Genomic DNA, 25,108 nt, shown 5'->3' on the forward strand with positions numbered 1-25,108 from the left:
TCTATTATTTATCATCTATCTATCATCAATCTATCATCTGTGTATCTATCCTCTATCAATCATCTATTATCTATCTATCTATCTATCTAATCAATTATCTATCTATTATCTATCATCTATCATCTATTATCTATCATTTATCTATAATCTATAATCTATCTATCATCTATCTATCTATCTAACATATATCTACTATCTTACTATCTTGCCATTCCACTGGCCTCAGAAGTGAACATGTAGTAAGAAAAAGGTGGTGTAACCACCTATAGTGGCCTCTGGTAACTGATGACACTGCCAGATTATTTTATCTACTCTATAATGTCAAACTTAAAACTTTTAACTATTAAAATTTTAGCTATGAAATCTAATAATACTTTTAAAAATAAAACTTTAACACTTATTTATTTTTGAGTGATAAAGCATGAGTGGGGGAGGGGCAGAGAGAGAGGGAACACAGAATCCAAAGCAGGCTCCAGGCTCCCAGCTGTCAGCACAGAGCCCGAAGCAGGGCTCGAACTCACAAACCATGAAATCATGACCTGAGCTGAAGTCATATGCTTAACCAACTAAGCCACCCAGATGCCCCTAAAAAGCAAAACTTTAGATTTATGCTGATACTCCAGAAGCTGATGTTATAAAGGCAGTATTAAATTTTTGTCATGACTTTGACTAAATATTTGAAGACTTTTCATTCAGCTAATGGTATATGTGGTGTTCTACTCCTTGTTGGTATTATTTTGCTGCTATGTTTGTGTCCTTGTTGAGAATATAAATATGATGAGTTACTTCTTGTTAATTTTCATTATAAACCAGGTGTCCATGCTATGGAGGCCCAGGAACAGGACATATTGCCTGGAGGATATGGCATAACACAAAAATAGAATTAATAGCCAAATTCCCTACTTGAGCCTCCTGCAAATGGTTTGTAGAGGTGGCCTGAGAATATCACAACTACTCTGCTGAATTTGCTCTTTGTTTAGATTTGAAGTATGTATTTTAAACCTTGTGTAAAGGAGAAGAGGAACTATGTCAAAATGTTTCAGGAGACGATTGAGGTTAGAGATGAAGACCATAGTTCTGATTATGAAATGTTAGTGGAAACTAAAAAGAAATGATTAATGCTCTCTTTAGGTCATGGCATGCTTCTTAAAGAGGCTTATTTAAAAGCCTAGAAATAGTACTGCTTTACTGACTAATGCCTGCTGAACAGGGAAGTAGGAGGTGTGAAATTCTTAATTTTTAAATAGAAAAGTCCCCCCCCCCCCCGCCCCGCCCCAGGTATTCTCAGTAACTTTCAACATCTTGGGGAGAATGATCATTGGATCCAAGCCAGGAAAATAGCAACAACCAGAATGGGAAGAGCAAGAAGCCTGACCCAACGGCAAAGCAAGCAAGGCTTCAGGGGGGTTCCAACCGCTCTTGTCTTCATGGGTTTCAGGGCCCGGTCCCACTGGGTCAGGATGGCATTCCTGGCTCCTGGCCACTTCCCTGGGCCCACCAGCCTAAACTGGTATGGGCTGCAAGGGCCAAAGAAAACCTCCACAGCCAATTTGGGATCTGTGAGAAACAGCCACGGGATGTTGGGCTTTGCCCCAATGAAGGAGGCAAGCTCATCCATATAATTAATATAATCTGTCAGCATGGTGTTGCTGGTGCCAAACCTAGAGGTGGGAGAGGAAACAGGTCTGTGGATACTGAAGCTCTATGTAGGACGTCTCACAGGAACAAGAACAGGGGAAAATTCCTTACAGCTTTTTATCAGAGGGACTCAATGTCAATCCCTTGTGTTGGTAAGGAGACCTTGCTCATTTATTCTGTGCTTTGGTAGCTTTCCAAGAGACTTGCATACCGACCTCAACTGGACATTTCCCAAGACTGCACAGCAACTGAAAGGCATTTTTATCCCCGTTCATAAGTGGAAATTGTCTCTTGCTCATGAAGTTCATGCATGGCCACTGAGCTAATTAGTGACAGAGATAGGACTAGAGCTCAATTACCCTGATTATTCTCATTTGCTGACTCGTGTTCATTAGAGCCATCCATTTGGAGGGCATCGTCTGTATCTTACAGGATTTATAGACTGGAAAATAGGAGCCCACATTCATGTACTCCCAGACTCCTCTGATTTCAATCCTTTCTGGGTCTTCTTTCTGTGATATATTGCAGGATCTATGGAGGGATGGATTAGGACCGAGTACCATGTCAGGTGCAAAGGAAATCTCCCATAAATACTTGTGGAATGGATGAATTTAACTCATAGCTGTCACGCTCATGACCTCACTCTGGACCATGTAAGACTAGAGTAGTTCCAACTATTCACATTTTTTTCTATGGAAACCATAGACCCTCTGTACAATAGATGCTCTTACCATTTGAGCCTTTCCCTCATTTTTTTATCAATATCATTCATCATGTCTGTTATAGAAGGCAAAGTGCAAGTTCCTAAAACAAAAGAAAAGATAAAGGGAAAGATATGATAATAGTTAAATAAGTCTGGCATAAGATCAGCCTGCAATGTTTTCTTCTTAATAATGGGTTATGAATCACATCAGTATTTCCATTTTTGGGGGGGTCGTTGTCTAGCAAAGTAAAATCTTGAGCCGATCAACAGGCGGTCATTTTGAGACAAATACACAAGTCATTTCCAGTCTTCTCAGAATTGAGGTGTCACATAATTAAAAACCAAGAGCCATATAGCATTTTATCTTTGTATCTTTGCTGTTAAACAAGTTAGAAGATGTTTAAAATCAGTTTCAAGGATTATATTCTAGTCTCTCAGCAGTATTTTTTAAAGAATGTTATCTAATAGTTTATAGCCAAAGGTAAATTGGCATCTCTTTTTTAAGATATAAGAAAATAAACCTTCATAGGAAACTATCCTCCTTTGTCAGAAAAAGGAATTTCCAACACATAACATGTAGAATTTAGTCAAGCCCCAAGTTTCTCTCTGAAGAGCCAACAGTTCCTAGGTGAGACGGAGGATATGGATTATGCACAAGTCACCAAGAACATGGGCAAGCCCCTAGAGACCAGATCCGAGTTGGGACTGCTCTAGGATTTCAGGCTCATTCTGGAATAGTTAGCACACTTCTCTGAAACCCATACCAAAACATTCTTTTGTGCCCAGAGATACTTCAAATTTAGGGTGGTTTCTTTGGTAATTTTGGGATCACCTTGAACAAGACTAGAATGCCCAGATCTGATTGCTCAGAAACATACCATGATTGCCTAACTTCCTGTTTCTGCAAACCTTACAGATAGGGTCCCTTGAACAGCCTCTTCAGGTATGACCTTGTTCCAAAACTTGGAACCTGTTCTGTCCTGGGCAGAAGGAAGATCAAGAAGGAAGTAGCCCACCAGCTACTATCATTGGGTTGCCTGTAACTGGCCCCTCTGTCCTGGTACTTGGGTTCCCCCAAATTGAATTATTTGCTTTATCATTCATTTCCCCTTAGACTGAGTGTTTGCCTTGGATCATTGCCTCCTTTCATCAGAGCCCAGATTACAACTTATCTTAACAGAATAAGTGTCCTACCCTCTAATGCCAGTCTCCCTGAGCCTTGAACCTTAAGCTCACTTTATTCCTAGTGGGATTTCTTGTCATCACCTTCCTGGCTACTGCCTCACTGCTGCAACATTCACACTGCAACATATTTCTGCCTTGGATGAAAGAGTGAAGGAAATTTAAAGAGATCACTGATATGCATGACTGTAATGATGTGGATGACAGCCTGGGGGATGAAAGGTGTCTCAGTGTACCTAGTGGAAGGTTCCAACCTCCTGTATAAAAGAACATTTAAATTCCAGCATGTCAAGTAGGACTGGAAGCCTTACATAGGGCTTCGAAGGAAGTAGGCCTGCTAAAATCTCTTTCCAGAAGTTTTATACCTCTAGGACCAAACAAACTTCGCACATTCAATTTCTTTAACCATGGACTTTTGGTTTTATGATTTGAATCTTCGCACGACTGCACTTAAACCTTAGTGGGAATCTGATCCTCGTATCTTCTGCTGGAGGATGCTGACTGCTTTCCATACCTGACCCCAATCAAGTTTGTTGTTGTTATTATTATTTTTTAATACAGGAACTCAGTATTTCCCTACCTTAGAGACTGGTCATCTATACATCTAGGACTTTCTGCTTCTAATGATCCATTGCTTGTTCTTATCTGACACATGGCAGGGAAAAAGAACAAAAAAAAAAAAACACTGCCTTTCCAGCAATCATAATTTCTTCCATGAGTGTGGATATTGGAAGGTGGCTGGATATTGGCTTGGAAACATCTCTTATGAACCTTTTAAGCAATGTCATTCTGTTGAGTTTTGAAATCATAATTTTATAAAATTGTCATGCATTTAAGACCAAAAGCTCCGGTGTTCTTAAGTTTAATGAAAGTCAGCCACTTTAAAGAGTTATAAATCACAAAATACTCCCTGAATAATATCTTGTACTATTGCATATGATAATCCAATGTAATATTTTTAATTGCTTATAAAATACAATACTAAAAATATAGAATTATAGATTCAAAACCAGATGGGACCTAGAATTTTCCCCTTGTTATTAGGATGATTGTTTTCACAAAGACTCAAAGGCATTTTTATTGGCATCTATCTTCCCCATTAATGACCTTGTTTGTCTACTTACCTTTTTTTTAAAAAAAAAGTTTATTTGTTTATTTTTGAGAGAGAGACAGAGACAGAGAGAGAGAGCATGAGCCAGGTAGGGGCAGAGGGAGAGGGAGAGAGAATCCTAAGCAGGCTCCTTCTGTCAGCACAGAGCCCAACATGGGGACTGAACTCATGACCATGAGACTGAAACCTGAGCTGATATCAAGAATCGGATGCTCAACAAATTGAGCCACCTAGGCGCCCCTGTCTACTTACCTTTTACTACTTTTACTGCCCAGCGAGCTTGCAGGTCAACTGTGGGAATGGCAGCCCCAAGGGACTGGACCAAACCAATTATTCCCAGGGTTGGCTTCTCCAGTGAAGGAGGGAAAATGTCTTTAAACAAGGTGATCTCATTGTTTCTGCTCTTAATGATAGACTCATCAAAGAAGGGGTAGGCATAACCATAGCCTGTTGCAAAAATGACACAGTCGATGGCTTCAAACACTGTCCCATCCTCAAAAATGGCCGAAGTCTCTGTGAATTCTTTGACATTAGGCTTAATGGACACTGTGCCACACAGAATGCAGGCTGGGAGCTCATCGTTAAACACAGGTTCTTTCCTCAGGGTTCTGTATGGAAAATAGAGACAGCCACTAGAACGGTAATATTTCCTCTTTGTTTTATTGGTCCATAATAATTAATTAATAATCAATTAAGAAGAAAGGAGAAAACTACCCAAGATTTTTTTCTTGTGCCATGGAGTGTTACCAATATGACTGGAGAACAAAACTGAAGTAAGGCAATGTTGTGAATTAAGAAAAGTTGCCTTTGCCACTCCTTTCTCTATTTCCTGTGATCTTTTCTCTCCCACAGAGCTCCAGATCTCAGAATTAATCACCTGGGCCCTATCCCCTGTGAAAGCTTTGTCAGGCAAGATCCTAAATCAGAGTCCAGGGGTATTTGGATTTTTTTCTTCACTTCTTATTAACTGTGAACCTTGATCAAATGAAAGTTTCTTAATTTATCTTGCTTCATCTTTCTCATCTGGAGCAGCAGTAACTGTTATGCCCACCTCGGGTCATTGGGAGATGGAAATAAGACAAAGATCCTGGCCGGGTTTCTAATAGAGGGTGAGGTATGGGCCTCCTGCTCTTGTCAAGGCCACCAAGATCCTCAAACTGCCAGATCCAATGATCCATTGTCACTTGTCATCTTACTCAACTTATCAGCGGCGTTGGACGCAGTTGATGGTTTCCTCCTTGAAACACTGCCTTCATTTTGCTTCCAGGTCATCACTCTCTCAATTCCCTTCCTATCCACCTGCTATTCTTTATTACTGTCTCCCACTGAACTCTCCTCTTCCTGACCTCTCTCTGAACAATGACATGCCCCAGGACTCAGCCTTCAGACCTTTTGTCTTCTTCATCTACATTCACCTTTCAAGAGATGTCATCTGGCTTCATTTCTTAAAGTACTATCTATACTCTGGTGAATCTGCATTTTTAACTTATGGTTTGAGTCTTTCTTGTCTTGTGTATCGCAAGCCTGCTCAACATTCTTCTACAATGATGACTCACAATGACTCATAGGCCTTTCAATTTTGAGATGTTTCAAACTAAACTTTGCTTCTCCCACGGTCTTCCACATCCCATAAAAACTGTCAACTCCACCCTCGCATCCTTGCTCAGTTCAAGAGTTTGGAATACATCTCCGAACTCTTTTCTTGTTCTCACATCTGTTAGCCAACCTAACAGAAAATCCTATTTGGGTTTGCCTTTAAAGTATATCCCAAATCTGACCATTTCTGAGCACTTGCTGCTAACAAGCCTAGTCTAAGCCACCAGCCTCTGTCATCTGGGTTTTTGACAATAGCCTCTTAACTAGTCTTTTTGCTTCCTTCCTTGACCTACCTCTATACACTGAATGATGACCACAGGTCCAGAGTGATTTCTTCAAATTAACTTGGATCTTGTCAGATGCTTGTTATGGTTTTCCATTGCATTTAGAGTAGAAGCCAGTCTCCTTACAATGGCTTACAAGGTGCAATGCCATCTGGCCATTTTGATGTCTTTTGGTTTTATCTCCTACTACTCTTACTCTCCCCATCCTCTTTTCCCCATGGAGAGAAGTCCATTGAACATGCCAGTTTGTTGAACATGGCAGTCATGGCCCTGAAGAGGCAATGCCCTAACTATTTCCTCTGGAATACTTTCCCCCAGACACTCCCCTGGCTCAGTTCCTCAGTTCCTTCAGGGATTTACTTAAAAGTCCCCTCCTCAGTGAGGCCTCCTCTGGGAATGCTGGCAGCTCTCCCCATCACCTCTGCCTTCTTTGTTCTTTTCTTCATAGTACACATCAGCATATGGTCTTCTGCTATCTGTCTCCTGTCTGTTTCCCACTGCCAGAAGGTAAGCTCGTGAAGACAGGGATTTTGAATGTCTTTTCACAACTACAGTCATGGGACTCAATATAGGACCTGACACACAATAAACGCTTAATAAATATTTGTTGAATAAGTTAACTTTGATGTAAACAGTTTATAATTTGGATTTTTCACTCCATGTAAAGGTAATTTCTTATGTGCCCGAGGGTTATATCTAGGGGGATATGATAGGGAAGAGTGAGGAGGAGGCTGAAGAGGCAGACATTGTGACCACATTGTAGTGGGAGGACTCTGTTAAGGGTGGGTGATGAGAGTGCAGCACAGGGAAAGCCCTGCTTTGCTTAACTGAACTTTTCCATGAAGTGAGAGGCAGGAGAGCAAGGTGGCTGAGAGCGAGAAGCTCTGGAGTCAGCAGATCTGGGCTCATTTTGAATACTGCTTCTGCCTTCTGCCTATGGGAGTTTGGCAAAGTTAGTAACTACATTGAACCTCAGTTTCTCATCTTTAAAATGGGCATTACAATAGAGATGTAGTAATTGTTGTGAGGATAAAATGAGATAATGCACGTGAGAGCCTTGCTGGGCTGCATTAAGAGCTTAAAACATGTCAAATATTATCGTTACTCTAGGGACTAATTCTCTAGGGACTCTAGGGACGTGTACAACTTTCCAGCTGTGCAAATGTGGGAGGGAGGATTGTGAAATGGGAAATAACTCCAAATGTTTGCAGTTTTTCATCCTCTGAAATGTGAGACATGATTGCTTCACTAATATTATTTTGGTTGGTTTGGGAGTTACAACAACACACATTGTGAATTGTTGACACTGAAATGCAAGTAACAGGCATATCACATTTAACTCTGCTTTACCCATTTAAAGGCATCAAACCATAGTTCTCGTGCTTGAATTTTGCATTCATTTTCTTCTTGTACCACCAGTCAGAGATGGCTTTTGGCAAGTTGTTCTTGAGGAAGGTTTCAAATCGATTGACCAACACCATGTCCCAGGGATAACCATCATCCCAGACCCGGCTTATCACCCAGGAGCCACTTCTGGAACTGATGATGACCTTAAAAAAACAGCAATTTTTAACCATTAGAGCAGTGACTGTTTGTAGTGGGTATTGTGGTGTGTCCCTCGGGTCTGAGGGGAGTTGGGGAATTGTCACAGCAGCTAGTGTGAGTGTTGTCTCATGGCTTTCGGCTGTCAGCCCTCTTTGAGAATTGCTTTGGTTGAAAAGACGGCCTCACCCAAAGTCTTATGCCCTTTCTGTATTTCTTGCCTTCAGTGACTGTTTGATACCTGGTCTCTCATCCCAACTGGGGACAAGTCAGAAGTGTAGCTTTGGAGTAGTGTAAAGGGAAGCATCCTTCCTTTGGCTCTCTCATCTCCCAAGTAAATTTCCTGCGTCTAATCTACATCTCAGGACCAACCACCCTGTCATCTCCTCTGATGGAGGTGCCCAATACCTAAATTCTCATCCCATTTCCTCTAGTGCTTAGCTGGTAACCATTGTCTACAACCAAGCAATTATGACCCCCGAATAGGCATTTCGACTTAAAATGACTTTCCCCATCCTGAAAGAAGGCAAGAAAGACATCTGGCATCTGGAAACCATAGGCTCAAATCTTGGCTCTCCTACTTACTAATAACGTGATTTGTGGCAAATTCCTTTAACTTCTCTAATATTCAGTTTCCTTATTTGTAAGATGGAGATAATAGGTACCCGCCACATCAAATCTGTGGGAGAGCTGATGCAGTGTGCTAGCCATGCAGTACGACCACCATTGCCTGACATGGAGGATGTATTCTTTTCCTCCCCTTCTGTCATGATCATCCCTAATGGTATAGACTTTCAGGCATTTTTACAGAATTTTTTTTATCGGGGCACCTGGGTGGCTCCGTTGGTTAAGCATCCAACGCGTAAAAAAAATTTTTAAAATGTTTGTTTATTTTTGAGAGAGAGACAGAGACAGAGACAGAGTGTGAGTGGGGGAGGGGCAGAGAGAGAGAATCCCAAGCAGGCTCCTCCCTGTGAGCGCAGAACCCGACAGGCGGCTTGATCTCATGAACCATGAGATTGTGACCTGAGCCTAAATTAAGAGTTGGCTGCTTAACTGACTGAGCCACCCAGGCGCCCTGCAAGAACTCCCTTTGCTACCTCGTCAACCATATGACTCATAAATATCCTTCAAGGACTGGTGCAGGTCTGCCCACTTGGTGAGGCCTCCAGTTCCATGATCAGAGCAGTTAGTTCCTGAATCACCGGGGCAGCCTTTGTCCTGGTGGCCTCTTGTGCTGTTGTCACGTTGTTAGGCTTTCCACTTAACTCTTGAGGTTATGTTTAATTTATATCCCATCGAGGTATTATTTTCCCAAGCACATTTGAAGTTCTTGGAGGAGAGGGGACACAAATTGACTTCTCTGTGTCTCTATGCTCTCTAGTATAGTGCTTTGAGCAGGCAAATAGGAATCTATTTTTATGCCATTTATCCTGTCATGACCTCCTTGCTTCACTCATGGCAATACCATCATTTAAAATAGACTTATGTTGAGGATGCTATCACATCAGTAGGCATAGCATCTAGAGAGAAGGTTCCTGTCTGTGGGGGCGCCTGGGTGGCTCGGTGGTTGAGTGTCCGACCTTGGCTCAGGTCACGATCTCGCGATCTGCGAGTTCGAGCCCCGCGTCAGGCTCTGTGCTGACAGCTCAGAGCCTGGAGCCTGCTTCCGATTCTGTCTCTCCCTCTTTCTCTGCCCCTCCCCCGCTCATGCTCTGTCTCTCCCTCTCTGTCAAAAATAAACATTTAAAAAAAAAGAAAAAGATTCCTGTCTGTGGGCTTCTAGAATCTTTCAAGGCTAGTAGGCAACGTTTGTTCAAACTCCTTCCCGTGACCTTATGGGCCCTGTATCACCTCTACTCCGTCTCCTCTCCAACCTCCCCTCCTACCATTCTTTTCCAGACCCACTGAGTTGCAGCAAAGGGGTCTTTCCTCAGTTTCTTGAGACTCTAAGCTTCCTCCTGCTTCAAGACCTTCTTCCTGGAATCCTCTTCTTCTTTTTTTTTTTATGTGAAATTTATTGTCAAATTGGTTTCCATACAACACCCAGTGCTCATCCCAACAGGTGCCCTCCTCAATGTCCATCACCCACCTCCCCTCCCTCCCACCCCCCATCAACCCTCAGTTTGTTCTCACTATTTAAGGGTCTCTTATGGTTTGCCTCCTTCCCTCTCTGTAACTTTCTTTTTTTTTCCCCCTTCCTCTCCCCCCTGGTCTTCTGTTCCTGGAGTCCTCTTCTGACACTGAGCCCCTTCCTCAACTTTTAGTCCTCAGCTTCAATGTCATCAGCTGAAAAGAGCCTTTCCACTCTTGTCTGAGGCAGCTCACCCTGATTATCCACTCTTACAGCATGCTTTTTCTTTCTTTACTAGCACTTTTCACAATTTTCAAATTATTTGTGCATTTACTTCTTTAATGTCTGTTTTCCACCCTAGACTCAGTTCTGGGGTGGGTGTCATGCCTGTTTTGTTCACCACTTTCTCTCCAGCACCCAAGCCAGTGCTTGGTTAAGCATTTGTTGAGGCACATAGTAGGCCCTCAACAAATAACTATGGGGATGACTGTATGCATGAATGACTATAGAACTCGGTATTGCTGAAATCATGTTTAAATGCTTTAACTCCTGCGGCGCTTGGGTGGCTCAGGCAGTTAGGCATCTGAGTTCGCTCAGGTCATGATTTCACGGTTCGTGGGTTTGAGCCCCGTGTCGCGCTCTGTGCTGACAGCTGAGAGTCTGGAGTCTGCTTCAAATTCTGTGTCTCCCTCTCTCTTCCCCTGCCCCCACTGGCACTCTGTCTCTCTTTCAAAAATAAACACTTTTAAAGAATTAAATTCTTTGACTCCTTACCAAAATCGCAAAGTAGATTCTCTTTTTATCTGTTTTATTTATCTTTATCAGAAAACTGACACTTGGAGGGATTGAAGGACTTGACCCAAGAGTATCAGAGTCATGACCTTAACCCTACATCCACACTAGCTTTGGAGGAATTGATTAGACACCTGTTAGACACCAAACGTCCTGAAGAAGACGACTGTTGAATGACCTCACTCCCTGCTGATGATCTGCCTTTGTCAGACCAAACTATTGAAAACCTCACCTGTTGTGGAGGGAAGCTGAGATAAAAGAAACACTACTTAGTCTTCCTGTCAAGAACCCTGTGCACTGCTGCTTCCCCTGCCCCCGGTTTCCTAACACGTCTTTCCAGTGGTAACTATTTCTGTTCCTTTAAAGATAGTTCCCCAGGTACCTGAGAAATAGTACCTGTTTAGCTGTGCGGCTGAGTTCTGTGGCAATATCACAGCCCGAGTTTCCCAGGCCAATCACCAGGACTCGCTTCCCCTTGAATATTCCTGGTTCCTTGTATTCCCGGCTGTGGAAGCATTTGCCTTTAAAAAGTTTTAGTCCTGAGTGAAAAGTGGCAAACATATGAGTCATTTGGTTTCCATTTAAAAATCCACTATAAAAGGCTTGTAGGTGAATGCAGTCAGAATGATATGGAACTTCAACACTCCAGGAATATTACATATAATAGAAGCATATGTTAATTTAATCATATATATATATATATATATATATATATATATATATATATTTTTTTTTTTTTTTTAAAACATGATCAAGATAGTTATTCGTGCCAAATGTATAGATGGCAGCCTAAATTTCACCCTTACCTGGAAAGGACTCTTTTGGTAGGTTGGGGTACACGTGGTGTCCAGAACAAATTAATACAGCATCAAAGACAGTGGATTCTTTTTTACCATCCCTTTCAGTGGTAACATCCCATTGGCCGGTGACTGAGAAATCGGGACGTTTATTTACACTAGATACGAGTGTCTAAAAGAAATAAAGACAGACTTCTTTTTGATGCTAACAGTTAGATTTGGCACCAACTTGATAGAATAGTATGGAAAAAAATCGTTAACATTGGATTAGGAAAAATACTTAATTCATTCTTAAGGTACGTATTATGAATTTAAAATTCAAGAAAATCAAACATTAAATGGTAAATACATATTTTTGTCCTCACATGGCTTCTTGTGCATAACCAATATGTTCTGCAGACCAGAGTGACTCCCCTCTTGGAGATATGATGTGAATTTAATCACAGCTTACAACTGGCATGTATCACACATACTGAGTAATCTAGTGGATGATAGTTTTTGTTTTTTTGTTTTTATTTTTTTTAACGTTTTTTATTTATTTTTGAGACAGAGAGAGACAGAGCATGAACGGGGGAGAGGCAGAGAGAGAGGGAGACACAGAATCAGAAGCAGGCTCCAGGCTGTGAGCCATCAGCCCAGAGCCGGACACGGGGCTCGAACTCACAGACCGCGAGATCGTGACCTGAGCTGAAGTCGGACGCTTAACCGACTGAGCCACCCAGGCGCCCCAGGATGATAGTTTTTGTAGTAACAACTACCTCCTAATATACCTCTTCCATTTTATTTTTTAATATCGTTGTCTTGGAGTGAAAGATACTGTCTATATTCATAGCATAAGTTCTCAATTTTAGTGTGCACAAGGATTCCCTGGAAAGCTTGTCGAAGTACAGACTCCTGGGCCACATTCCTAGATATTCTGAATTAGTAGGTCTGGCACAGGACATGAAAGTTTGATGTTCTGACAAGTTCCCAGGTGATCTTAATGCTATTTGGCCCATACATTGAGTCGCACTGGATTAGATTATCAATAAATATTTATTCACAGCTGAATGGCTGCCTGTTGGTTGGTATGTTTCCTCTTCAAATTTTTTTTTCAATTCTTCTGGTTATATTGGAAAGAGAATCTCTATTTGATATGAATTGTTCTTTTTTCTTTCTTTTTTTTAAAGTAGGCTCCACATCCACTATGGGGCTAGAATTCATGACCCTGAGATCAAGAGTTGAATTGTTCTTATCAACTTTATTATGTATAGAATTTCATTCATATTAAACAATATGTCTACACATATCTGTATAATATCTTTGTTATTTATGAAATATAACAAAACAAGCACTTATAAATTCATGAGGTCTTGCATATCATTTGTTTAGAATAACTCTGGGATTATGAATTTATTTATGGTTCCTTTTTGGATTATATCTTCTGTTTGTTGCAGCTGGTTTACAGAATTGCAACTGATTTGTATATATTGATCTTATATACTACCACCTTGCCCAATATTTTTATATTAATTGCTATTAAACCTAGTAATTCGTCTCTAGATTCTTTTTGGGTTTTCCATATAGAAAGTCATATCATCTGTGATGAATGCTGTTTTTTTTCTAGTTGTCATTCCTTTTACTTATTTTTCTTTACTTGCTGTACTGTTTCTTAAATTTCTTAAGACTATTGAAAAGAGGTAGTAATAATAAGAATCCTTGTTTTGTTCTGGATTTTAAAGGAAATGATTCCAACTCTGCACTCTTTAGCACAGCACTGTCCCGTAGCAATATAACACGAACAATGTATGTAATTAAACATTTTCTAGTAGTCACATTAAAATAGAAAAAAATGTATAATTTAATCCAATCTATCTGATGTTTTGTTGTTTTAATAAGTAACCTACATAAACATTGTTAATAGGTATATTATATTCTTTTCCATAATAAGACTTTGATATCCAGGGTGTTATTTTATGCTTCTAGTACATCTCAATTTTGGGCTAGTGATTACTATACTGAACAGTGCAGATTTAAGATGTTTGTATGTTTCCATGGGTCAAGAAAATTCCTTTCTAATCTTAGTCTGGTGAAACTTTTTTTCTTTGCTTTTCTCTTTTTCTTTCTTTTAGGTAGAAATAGATGTTAAATTTTACTTTTCAGAATTTGGTAAATGTATGGTTTTCTTCCTGTAACAGGGTTTTATACTGAATTACATGTTTCTGTTGCATGATATTATAATTCTCTGTATCCTTAGCCCAAACGTATCTCAATGAAGATAGTTAATTTTTAAAAATATTTTGCTGAATTCATTTTTGAAGGTTTTTTTTCCCACCAATTTTCATGGGGAGCTATGCCTATAATTTTCCTATTTCCTATTAATCTTGTCTGCTTTTGATGTCATGGTTATAATGTCATGGGATAAGTTTGGAAGTCATACTTTATTTTTTAGTCTCTGGAAGAGTTTATAAAATATTGAAATAGTTTGTTCATTGTAAATTTGGAACTACCTATAGAATATTTTTTTAATGGGTAAAATTTTGGTTTCTGAGTCAAAAGAACTCTAAGTTACCAAAGGACTATTCAGACTTTCTACTTCTTTTTATGCAAGTTTTGGAAAGTTTAAAATTAAAAAGATTTTAAAATTTAACCAATTTAAACATTATTTGGCAATGCTTTTATAGTTTTCTTATTATATATTTTTTTTCATCTGCATCAGTTTTATCCATTGTTTTTGTTTCTAATATTATTTGTTTGTATCTTTTCCTTTTTCCTCAAACTGTCAGCTATGTGTTTTTGTTTGTTTGTTTTGTTTGTTTTTTTGGCTTTTCGAAGGATGAATTTTCAATCATCATAAGATGTTTTTAAAATTTCATTAAGTTCTCTTTACTACCTTGTTCATTCTATGTCCTTTTGGGCTTATTCTGTTTTTCTTTTCCTAATTTCTTTATCTTGTTAGTTTTTCAACTTTCTTATTTTCTAATATAAGCATTTAAGCTTATAATTTTCATTAAAGTTTTGGTCTCTATGCTTCCCACAGTGTTGATATGTAGAATTTAAGTTATCATTCAGATCTAAATATCTGAATTTTCTAAATATCTAAATTTTCTAAATATCTGAAATTTCTATTTTAGTTTCTTCTTTGACCCATAATTGTTTAGAAAAAAAAGGAGTTTTTCATTTATAAATTCACGGCTGTTTTACATTTATTTTTCCCTTTATTGATATCTAAGTTAATGGCATTTTAGTCTAAATGTGGTATGTGGTATTTTGTAAATTTCCAATGTATTCTCTAAATCTGGGGTCAGAGAGGCCACACTCTTAAAAATGTTGACAACCAAGGGGCACCTGGGTGGCTCAGTAGGTTAAGAGTCTGACTTCAGCTCAGGTCATGATCTCATGGTTCGAGATGGTCATGTTCTCATGGTGAGTTCGAGTCCTGCATCAGGCTCTGTGCTGACAGCTCAGAGCCTGGAGTCTGCTTCAGATTCTGTGTCTCCCTCTCTCTCTGCCCCTCCCCTGCTCATACTCTGTCTCTCTCTCAAAAATAAATAAAAAAATTTTTTTAAATGTTGACAACTAAGAAAGAGATACTGAAAAGAACGAGTAAGAATCTGATAATAAATATAGAATTCCTCACAGTTATGCCCCGATCTAATCTTTTGATAGCATCTTACCTTAAATTGTATGTATTTCAGGAGGTTCTTTTCCTTGGCAAATACAGTGATATATTCCTGGATCTTGTTGTTGTGCATAAAGTTAGGGAAGTCATCGGGATATGGGAAGTCTGGGAAACACATCATCTCTTTGGAAGAGTTGGTAAAAACAGACTGGTAAATACTGGCCCTGCCTTCCTCTGCATGGTCCTGTAAATGTATAGTTTCAAATGAAAGAGAGTTTGTAAATAGGTACACTTACCATGGTCATGGCCAGTTCCAAATAATTATCACTCCCTTAAGTCACCTTTGCCCACAAGTAAATTCAGGAAGATGAGGAATAAATTAACTTTATTTAAACAATTTGACACCAATCAAAGGAACTTACAATATGGAGAATATATATTTCTTAACATCTTTTCTAAGGGAAACAAATTTTAAATTTAATTATGTCTTTTTAGGAATATATAATGAGAATCAAAGAAGGGGAATTTCTGATACATTATGATATGCATTAACTTTGAGGGCATTATGCTAAGTGAAATGAGTCAGTCATAAAAGGACAAATACTGTATGATTCCACTTATATGATATAACCAGAGTTATCAAATTCATAAAGACAGAAAGAATAGTGGTTATCTGGGGCTGGGAAGAAGGAAGAATGGGGAGTGATTGTTTAACTGGTACAGAGTTTTAGTTTGGGAAGATTAAAAAAAGTTCTGAACATGGGTGATGGCATGATCATACAACAATGTGCATAAACTTAATGCCACAGAACTATGCATATCAAAATACATATCACTTTAACATTTCATGAGATAGTTCTGGTTAATTAGATCATAATATTTTCTCATGTACGTAGGGCATAGAAAACTTAGGTTATGTTTATAATAGTGTTTTCAAATGTTTTTAACCACAACCTGTAATTAGTAATATATTTTATATTGCAACACAGCATGCACACACACACACACACACACCAAACGTTTTATGAATAAATCATATCCAACTACTTGAATTGCATTCTGATATTTTCTAGTCATTCCATTTAAAAATGTAGTCTGATTCATCTTTATTTCATACCACACCAACGGGTCATAGTTTCCAGTTTGAAAAACAGTGGTTTAAAAAAAACGGAAGGGTGATATTTGGAAGATTGGGTAGAAGAAAAGAGAATAGAGGCAGGAAAGAGGTTGATGTAAATCACCTAGGTCTTCAAGTTTATTCTGTGGGCTGAAATTCCAAGATTAATATACCTCAGATAAAATTGAGGGGAACACTGAGGGCAGAGGGGCTTTTGTTTTCACATTTGAAATTTTGGTGAGATTTCACTTAGTTTAAAGGCTCTGCCTGCACCAATCTGATAAGGGGAGGTTGACACAGTAGTCAACTAGCAGTGATTAGGAAGAGGTAGGATCTTAATTTAGTGCCCTTAAGCCCATTCAGTTTGAACAGAACATAGGAGTTCCCCACTTGCTCCCAAAGAGATGCAGAATTTATCTGAGACTCTTAGCGGATAGTCTACCAGAGAGTTGCCATGGAGGGGGCTAAGTGGAATATGAATAGACAGCTGTAGAGTGGACTCTTCGGGTCAGGAGCTCAATGGGAAGACTGGACCTCAGGGAGGATCATCTGATGTGCTCATAATAGGCAAGTGGGATTTAATCAGCAAGGAGGGCCACTGGCCTCTGACTAAGCTATGAGAGGCCAGTCTCCAAGTTCATTAACTACTGTGTTCAATTTAAGATTCCTAAAGGATAAGCATGAATGATAACCAAGCAAAACAGGAACACCAAGAGACTAGAAGGGCCAGAGAACAGTCCCAGGACCTGTGTTTGAATTTGAGAAAGTTTGGCTTTCCTCCGCCCCAAGTCACACAAGTCCTTTTTCTCCATAAGTCCAGATCCAATCTTGGAAAAAGCCAGAGGTTTTGGGTGATCTGAAAGACTGAGTATGATCCAAAAGAGACCTGGAGATTGAGCTATGAAAACTTGGGGTACTCCTTTTGTCTTGGAATGCTTTTATGCTTCTCCCTGTGAAATTTTGGATATTTGTTTGTTGTCCTATTTATGCTAGATATAAAAAAGTAACCTGAGCATTAATAGTCTAGTTAATGCTTACGGTCTAGGCTATTAACGAACATTAATAACCTCCACTAGTGCTTATGGATAAAACATGCAAAATATCAAAAACTCCCAAGATGAGAGAAGATCTTCTAGGACAGAGCAAGGGTTTTAGGGTTGGTGATATGCTTCACCCAACAGTCTTACGATTGTTCCCTCAACTTCTAAGTCATGTGGTAGGCAGAATTTTAAGAATGACCCTCAGTGTCCCTCATCCCTGTGTAGTCCTCTCCTCTTTGAGTGTGGGTGACACCTATAAATATCTTATCACTCCCATGACTACGTTGTCATGCGGGCTTCATCTAAACACATAATCTCTTTAAAAGCAGAACATTTTATTTGGCTGGTAGCAGAAGCCAGTTCAGATCATGAAAAGAATTCAGCTTGCTGTTCTTGCCTTTGAAGATGGAAGTAGCCACATACCAAAGAGCCTGACAGCATTTAGGGGCTGAGAGGAATCCCCAATACGTAGCCAGCAAGGAAACAAAGACCTTCGCTTAACATAAGCACGAACCTGAGTTCAGTCACAAACCTGTATGAACTTGGAAGCAGGTTCTTTTCCAGTGCCTCTAGATAAGAGCCCAGCCCAGTCAACACCTTGGTTTTGGCCTTGTGAAACCTTAAGCTGAGAATCCAGCATACTGTGCTTCTGACCTACATCATTGAGGATAATAAATGGGTGTTGTTTTGAGTTGATGAGTTTGCAGTAATTTGTTACACAGCAATAGAAAGCTAATACAAGGGTAAAGGTGAGGTACTGGAGCAAGCCAATGTTGGAAAACATTAGGTAATGTTACACTAAGGGAGGAGTTTCATAGAATAAAAATAATGCAAACCTTTGAGACAGGTTGGGGGTGCTTTTGTAACTTTGGCTGCCCCAAGATAATCAGTCTTCCTGGAAATGTTTAGCTGGTTGGTCTTCAGTTTTTCTTAGGTTCCCCCAAAGCCCCGATTACTGAGAAAGAAGTTGCAACATCAATTAAATACGTGATTTGTGACTTGCTCTTTTTTTTTTTAAACTTAATGGTGGATATCTTACTGTTCCCACTCAGTGTTATAAAGTGCATCTCAGAGCTCATGTTTACAGACTGATTATTTTAAGTTGATCAGGTAGAAAGTTCATGAGAACTTTCCAGAGTTCTTATGGCTCCAGAGTCAATAATTGCATATTTAAATATACTAGGGGTTTTTTGAGGGAGTGGTCAACAACGAGCCAAGCCCTGCTTATTTATGGAAGTAGATTTGTTCTTTTCTTATTACAAAAGTAATTCAAGCTTCTGATTAAACATGACAGATTATGTAGATACATTTAACTTTTCTTTCACCCAAAACTTTACTAAAAGGACTGTAGAAGTATCAGAGGTCTGAACTCACAGTGGGGTTGGGGGGGGGAGTGGAAAAAGAGAGAGAGAGAGAGAGAGAGAGAGAGAAAATTAAGAACAAACAAAACCCAGCAATCACATCTTGGAAGATACAACATAGATGAATGATGACAACTGACTTAAGAAACCTAACAAAGCCAAAAGCTAAGCCTTGGTCAAATCAAATGGGAACCCAGGTCCAATAATGATATTATAAGACATTCAAGGTAGTCTTTTATTTCACATGTATGATTTCTCAGAGAACTACTGGAGGATGTACTCTACTAAAAGGAGAGAATAAATTAAATAGTAACACAACAAGGGAAACAGGGTTGCCCAGGTAATGGCAAGGTGGTCTTGATGAGGGAAAGAAGATGGCCAGAAGAACTATCCTTGATAGTTGAGAGAAGAATTAAGCTGATAGACTCGCTGATATGTTTAAACATACTGGAAGGAGAATCATAATTCTGTGGGAGAGCGTGGGCGATGAATTAGAGACAGTATTTGTAAAATTAAACAAGGGATACAGGTGATTATTAACTCCAGTGAAAACAAAAAGTGTTCAAGAAAGAAAATGTGATCAGAATCCACTAAGTGGCTCAGCAATGACTAATGTTTCCATTATAACAGTATACACATGAAGGTTTGCTTAAACAAAAAGGATCATGAAACTATATGAAGAAGGAGATGAAAAATTTTGTAAATGGGGGTGACTTTTGTTCCACATAATTTAAAGGATTGCTGTTTGTACATAGCATCAAGCCATGACAAATTTTACAGGTGTAGGGGAAGTTACAAGAGATGAGTGAAATGGGCAAAAATGAATATGGTGAAACAGAGAATTTAAATTTAGGCTAAAAGAGGCCAGTTATTACTATGAGTAAGGGAAGATTCAGTGTTGCCTGATTTTCTTATTTTTTCAAAAGAAGACAGATTTCTAGATTTTTATGTAAATATTAGATTAAAATCTTAAAAACTGTATAGCTAAAATAAAATAGATCAGCTGCAGTATAAAAGAAGCCAGTTTGCTAACTCTAAAATATATAAAAATGATTGATTTTTGTCTAGTAATTTTGTGATTTGTAGCTTTTGGTGAGGTTAGAAATCTGGGTAGTCTCAACACAAGGAGAGACTAAACATAAAAAAAAAAATGATCCAGAGTAGAATAAATTCAGGGGAAGTGAACAAAGGGTTGTGTGACCAGAAAAAAAGAGCCTTTATTCATGAAACCTCAGGTCCAAATCCAGACAATTTACTGATGTATTGTTTGGTTATCTCCTGAGACAGAAAGAGATTTCCCCTAGACCTGTGGCCTAGTCCTAAAGTACTTAATTCTCTCAGTGATCAAAACAGGTGAGGGAAAGACATTACTCTGGCTTTAGAAGGACCTAGGGAAGTGATCCAGGAAACAGCTACAAAAGTTTGACTGATCTGTACCATGATTTTTTCACACTTAACAAATGTTTGGATACCTCTCAAAGGAAGACAAAATGCTGAGAGAATATATAATGCTGACCTTAGAAACTAAAGGTAATGAAAATACAAAATTAAAATGACTTTATGATATAATTCCATAATATGAGTTCAAGGCATACAGCTGTAAGGCTTTTAGTGGTATTTGAGAAACATGGTAAGCGATGCTGTCATCTGCAATGTGGGCCCTCTCACAGAGGTAATTAGGGAACTCTGAATAACCAATGTATTAGTTTCCTGTGTACTGTTATAAATTACCACAAACTCGATGGCTTACAATAGCAGGACTCTATTCTCTCACAATTCTAGAGGCCAGGAGTCAGAAATCAGTATCACTGGGCTGAAATCAAGGTGTCCGTAGGGCTGTGTTCATTCCAGGGGCTCTAGGGGAGGACTCATTCCTTGCCCCTTCCAGCTTCTGGCAGATGCCAGCCTTCCTTGGCCTTTTCAGGACCTAGAGGCCACCTGAATTCCTTGGCTAATGGCCCCTTCCTCCATCTTGAAGGTGGAAGTCACAGCATAACATCTTGAAAGCTCTCTTTCTGCCAAGGTGATCACATTACCTTTTACCTTCTGTCTCTGGGTGTCAAATCTCCTCTGCTTCTCCCTTATCAGCATATGTGTTATGGCATTTTCAGCTCACCCAGATAATCCAGAATAATATCACCATCTCAAGATTCTTAACTTAATCATATCTTAGTTTTCCTTATTAGGGACATTTGCAAGTTCCAGGGATTAGGATCTGGTGTCTTTGGGGGCACCATTGTTCACTTGTTCAGCATACCACAGTCCACTGGCCCATAAAGATTCATATATATCCTACATGCAAAATTCACTCACCCCATCTCATCACCCCAAAGTCTCAATCCATTGCAGCACTAAATCAAGTCCTGAATCTTATCTATATATCATCAGCTCAAAAGTCCCAAATCGCATCATCTAAATTATCTCAATCAGATATGGATGAGACTCCGGGTATGATCCATCTGCAAAATGCCTTTCCCTCTGTGGACCTGTGAACTAGAAAATAAGTTCTCTTCTACTAACGTACAGCAGTGAAACAGGCATTGGGTACCAGTTATAGATGTTCCCATTCCAAAAAGGAGAGAATGGGAGGAGGAAAGGAGTTACCAGGTCCAATTATGAAGTCCAGTAGGGTCAATGTTATTGGGTTTCAAGACCTGGGAATAACCCTCTATGTTTCAAGATTCCAACCTCTGGGCCTGCAGTGTCACCCTCTGGGGTTTTCATCTTTTTCTTTTTTAAAAAAAATTTCTTTTAATGTTTATTTATTTTTGAGACAGAGGGAGACAGAGCGTGAGTAGGGGAGTGGCAGAGAGAGAGGGACACACAGAATCTGAAATAGGTTCCAGGCTCTGAGCTGTCAGCACAGAGCCAGATGCGGGGCTTGAACCCACAAACCGTGAGATCATGACCTGAGCCGAAGTCGGATGCTTAAACGACTGAGCCACCCAGGTGCCCCCCTTTTTTTTTAAATTTTTTAAATGTTATTTTCATCTTTTTCTTGAAGAGAAACATATGTTTGCAGCTGAGTAGTTTATCATTCTATGATGGCAGGATAAAGTTTTAAAGGCTTTCTTGAGCAGCAAGAGATGTGGCTGCTCTCAAAGGCTGTATCATCAGTGTCTATCTTTAGCGATGTTTTGCAAAGTAAGTTGGAATACAAGGATTGGTTAAGATTCCTATAGAAATCCTGCCAGCTCAATAGGCCACATGCTGCAATTGTGCCACGCAGTTTACCGAGGGGTTAAGCACTCAGGCTGGAGAGACAGCCAGCTTGAATCAGGATCTTGTCTTTGCCATTTACCAGCCATTTGCCATTTCCTTTCTTTTCTTTCCTTTTTTTAAGCTTCAGATTCATTTATAAAAGGGAAAAACTCATACCTACCTTATAACGTTATTGCAAAGATTGAATTAAATGGGAAAAAGCATTTGGCATATAGACAGTCCTCAATAAAATAGCCCTAAGAGTCAACGGTATGCTAATCTGAAGCCCTGTCAGCACATTTCATCAACATATATTAGGCGCCACAACGTTATACAAGATTAAGCAGTTTCAGTAATTCTTTACAGCCCAGAAAATATCTGTATTAATAAGAATAATTTTCATATCCTTATAATATTTAAAGAGTTGTCATAGACACTGTCTCCTTAAATGCAAACTTTTTTATTGAGGTATAAAATATAATACCAATTTTGCACTTGAGGAGAAAATAGTAGCTTAAAAAGGGTTATTGCTCTTCTTAAATTTGCATATATGAATGGTTTATTAGAAGAAGAAGATGAAGAAGAAGAAGAAGAAGAAGAAGAAGAAGAAGAAGAAGAAGAGGAGGAGGAGGAAGAAGAAGAAGAAGAAGGAGGAGGAGGAAGAGGAGGAGGAGGAGGAGGGGAAGAAAAAGGAGAAGGAGGAGAAGAAGAAGAAGGAGGAGGAGGAGAAGGAGAAGAAGGAGAAGAAGGAGAAGAAGGAGAAGATAGATGGAGTAGGCTTAGTGAGTGTTTCTAAGTTGGAGACAGTGAAGGAGCTGGGGCACAGGAAGGCCCTCACACCTGCTGTTATGGTTGCTAGGTGACACAGAAAGTGATTTAATGGCTGCATAGAGGCATGTCTGCTGGCAGAGTCCTTATTATGAATGCACAGAGACAAAAGGATATTGAAGAACTTCAAATCAGTGTATCCTCTTCTTGGTTCTCCTAGAACCAAGCCAGAGTTTTGTCAAAGCCAGAGTTGTCACCTGAAACCTGAAAATCTGTGGTCTGAATCACTAAGTGGACCTTTGGTAACCTCAACAAAAGAATGGGAACAGTCATTGTTTTTTAAGTGAGGAACTCATGTGATTATATTACATAAATCTAACCAATATTTGCCCTCAGATTTTATTTCTGAGTGGCTCAGTTATTAATGGTTTATCAGGGGTCAATTCTGTACACAGAGATCTTCAAAGCTAGCCCATTATCTCATTTACTTCTGAAGTAAGCAAGAAACTTTTCAACCTGCTTCTGATGCTGTGTTTTGTAGATTCCAACCTAAGAGGGATTCTAACTGCGGGGCAGTTGGTTTGGAGGCCTGTGCTCCAGAATTGTGTTGTCACACACTTCCCACCCCACTTCCTGGTCTGCTGCAGTGATGTCCCACTCACCGAGAATTTCCACAAGCCCCCAATATCTTCACTCTTCTCAAAGCAGGTGGGCTCCAGTCCTTCTTCCAGACAGCTTCTGATGGTGGCCAAGCCACTGACACCAGCTCCGATGATGGCCACTCTCTTTCCCATGGTTGCCTATGCAAAGACCCAGGGAACATTTCTAGCAACAGTATTGCTGAAAACTTTTTTTTTTTAATCACTCTTTGGCCTCATAAGAACCTTTGTTTTGCACTAAGAAAGCAATATTAAAAAAAATAGATCAGAACCTTTTTAAGTAATCTAACTACATTTTGCATTTCTCTCCGATTTTTAAAGACAATGTTTTGTTCCAAAAAAAGAAGCGCTTTGCTTTTAGTCAACTCCCCCAAATTAAGAGACTGATGGTGTAGTATATGTATTTATCCTTTTTGCTTTTGCCCTTTTGTCATTGATTTTCTACCAGAGACAGTGAACATGAGAAAGATAAGGAGATTCACAACTAAAACACATATGCACACACCAATACCCACAAACATGTATGTATATATGAATGAAGAAACAAATATGTATGTGTATGTGCACACACACACATTAATTTCTTTCTACTTTGACATAAGACTGAATGAGGAAGAAAGTCAGGGCATATTTATATTTTAGTATGCCAGGCAGTCACCTCATTCCCCCCTACAATGTTCTTCACCTTCTCAATTAAAGAAAAAAGTCTGGTCTCTTATCTAACAACAGCTTCCTTCCATTAACTGCCACCCCAAACCTCCATTCTCTTTTTTAAAAATTAGATTTCCTAATCTTTTCCTGATTCTGACACTATCTTTAGGTCTTACTATTACTTCTATTTTTTTTTCTTTTTAGACAAAATCACATAGATATACAGTGACATAGACTTGGATGACAAGAATCATGATTCTTAGGAAAAAAAGATCTACACAAATTAGATGTCATTCTCATTCTGGCCACATTTGGTATGAACTATAGATTCCCTTCTCCATTTACCCATCCCTCCCACCTCCCTCTCTGCCCATTATAGTATCTTCCTTTTCCCCTTTTCTACCTTTTTCTTTATCTTCCCTTCTCCTCTATGTTTCAGTCCTGTCCCAGGTGTTTGGGCAGTTTGGAAGGAAAAATGTTTTCCCTGAACTAGCACTCCATGGAAGCTATTGGCAAATGGGAGGAACTGCTTTTATTTATTTAATTTTTTTTTATTTGGGGGGAGGAACTGCTTTTAAAGAGGAACTCACTTAATGGCCCTCTTATCAATTCCCTGGGTGGGCTGGGCTCTGCCCAGTCTCCTGGCCACTTGGCACCTGCTTTCCCTTTAGTCAAGGTAAATATAATCCACCGCTTACACTCCTGGATACTCTGCTGGGAGTCAGACACTTTTTCCCAGGTGACCGCAGTTTTCTGCTCTATTTTATTGTGTTTACTTTATTTTACTTGGTCCTAATTTTAGTGGGGGGGGGGTATCTCATAGTAGCGCCCCCTAACAGTGTAGAAACCTAGCTGCTTAATTGAGATATCCCAGCAGTGAAAATGGGTGTTCTCTGCTCCTTCCTCCCATTCTCTCTTTTGACCTTTGTGGTCAAAGGCTTGGATTTCACAAACTTGTATTTCTTTGATTCTGGGACAGTGTGCCATCCTG

At 39.4% G+C, this 25,108-nt stretch overlaps 1 protein-coding gene across 2 annotated transcripts; it reads right to left on the reverse strand.

The window, feature by feature from the left end:
- Positions 1-154: 154 nt before the first annotated feature.
- LOC106966227 (flavin containing dimethylaniline monoxygenase 3) lies at positions 155-24,677 on the reverse strand. 2 transcript variants are annotated; one of them, XM_015062317.3, is made up of 9 exons: positions 24,521-24,677; positions 23,470-23,607; positions 15,376-15,564; positions 11,729-11,891; positions 11,319-11,461; positions 7,865-8,064; positions 4,887-5,242; positions 2,370-2,442; positions 155-1,661 (listed from the first exon to the last, which is right to left on the reverse strand). In XM_015062317.3, the coding sequence occupies exons 2-9, from the start codon at positions 23,599-23,601 to the stop codon at positions 1,316-1,318; spliced, it is 1,602 nt and encodes a 533-aa protein (XP_014917803.2). In that variant the 5' UTR covers positions 23,602-23,607; positions 24,521-24,677; the 3' UTR covers positions 155-1,315. The 2 variants fall into 2 exon arrangements, with proteins under 2 accessions (XP_014917803.2, XP_053065099.1); XM_053209124.1 differs by lacking the exon at positions 24,521-24,677 and adding an exon at positions 18,314-18,432 and having other exon boundaries at positions 23,470-23,609.
- Between the last annotated feature and the right edge of the window lie 431 nt (positions 24,678-25,108).

This window comes from Acinonyx jubatus, chromosome E4, assembly GCF_027475565.1.
Source record: "Acinonyx jubatus isolate Ajub_Pintada_27869175 chromosome E4, VMU_Ajub_asm_v1.0, whole genome shotgun sequence".
Lineage (NCBI taxonomy): Eukaryota > Metazoa > Chordata > Mammalia > Carnivora > Felidae > Acinonyx > Acinonyx jubatus.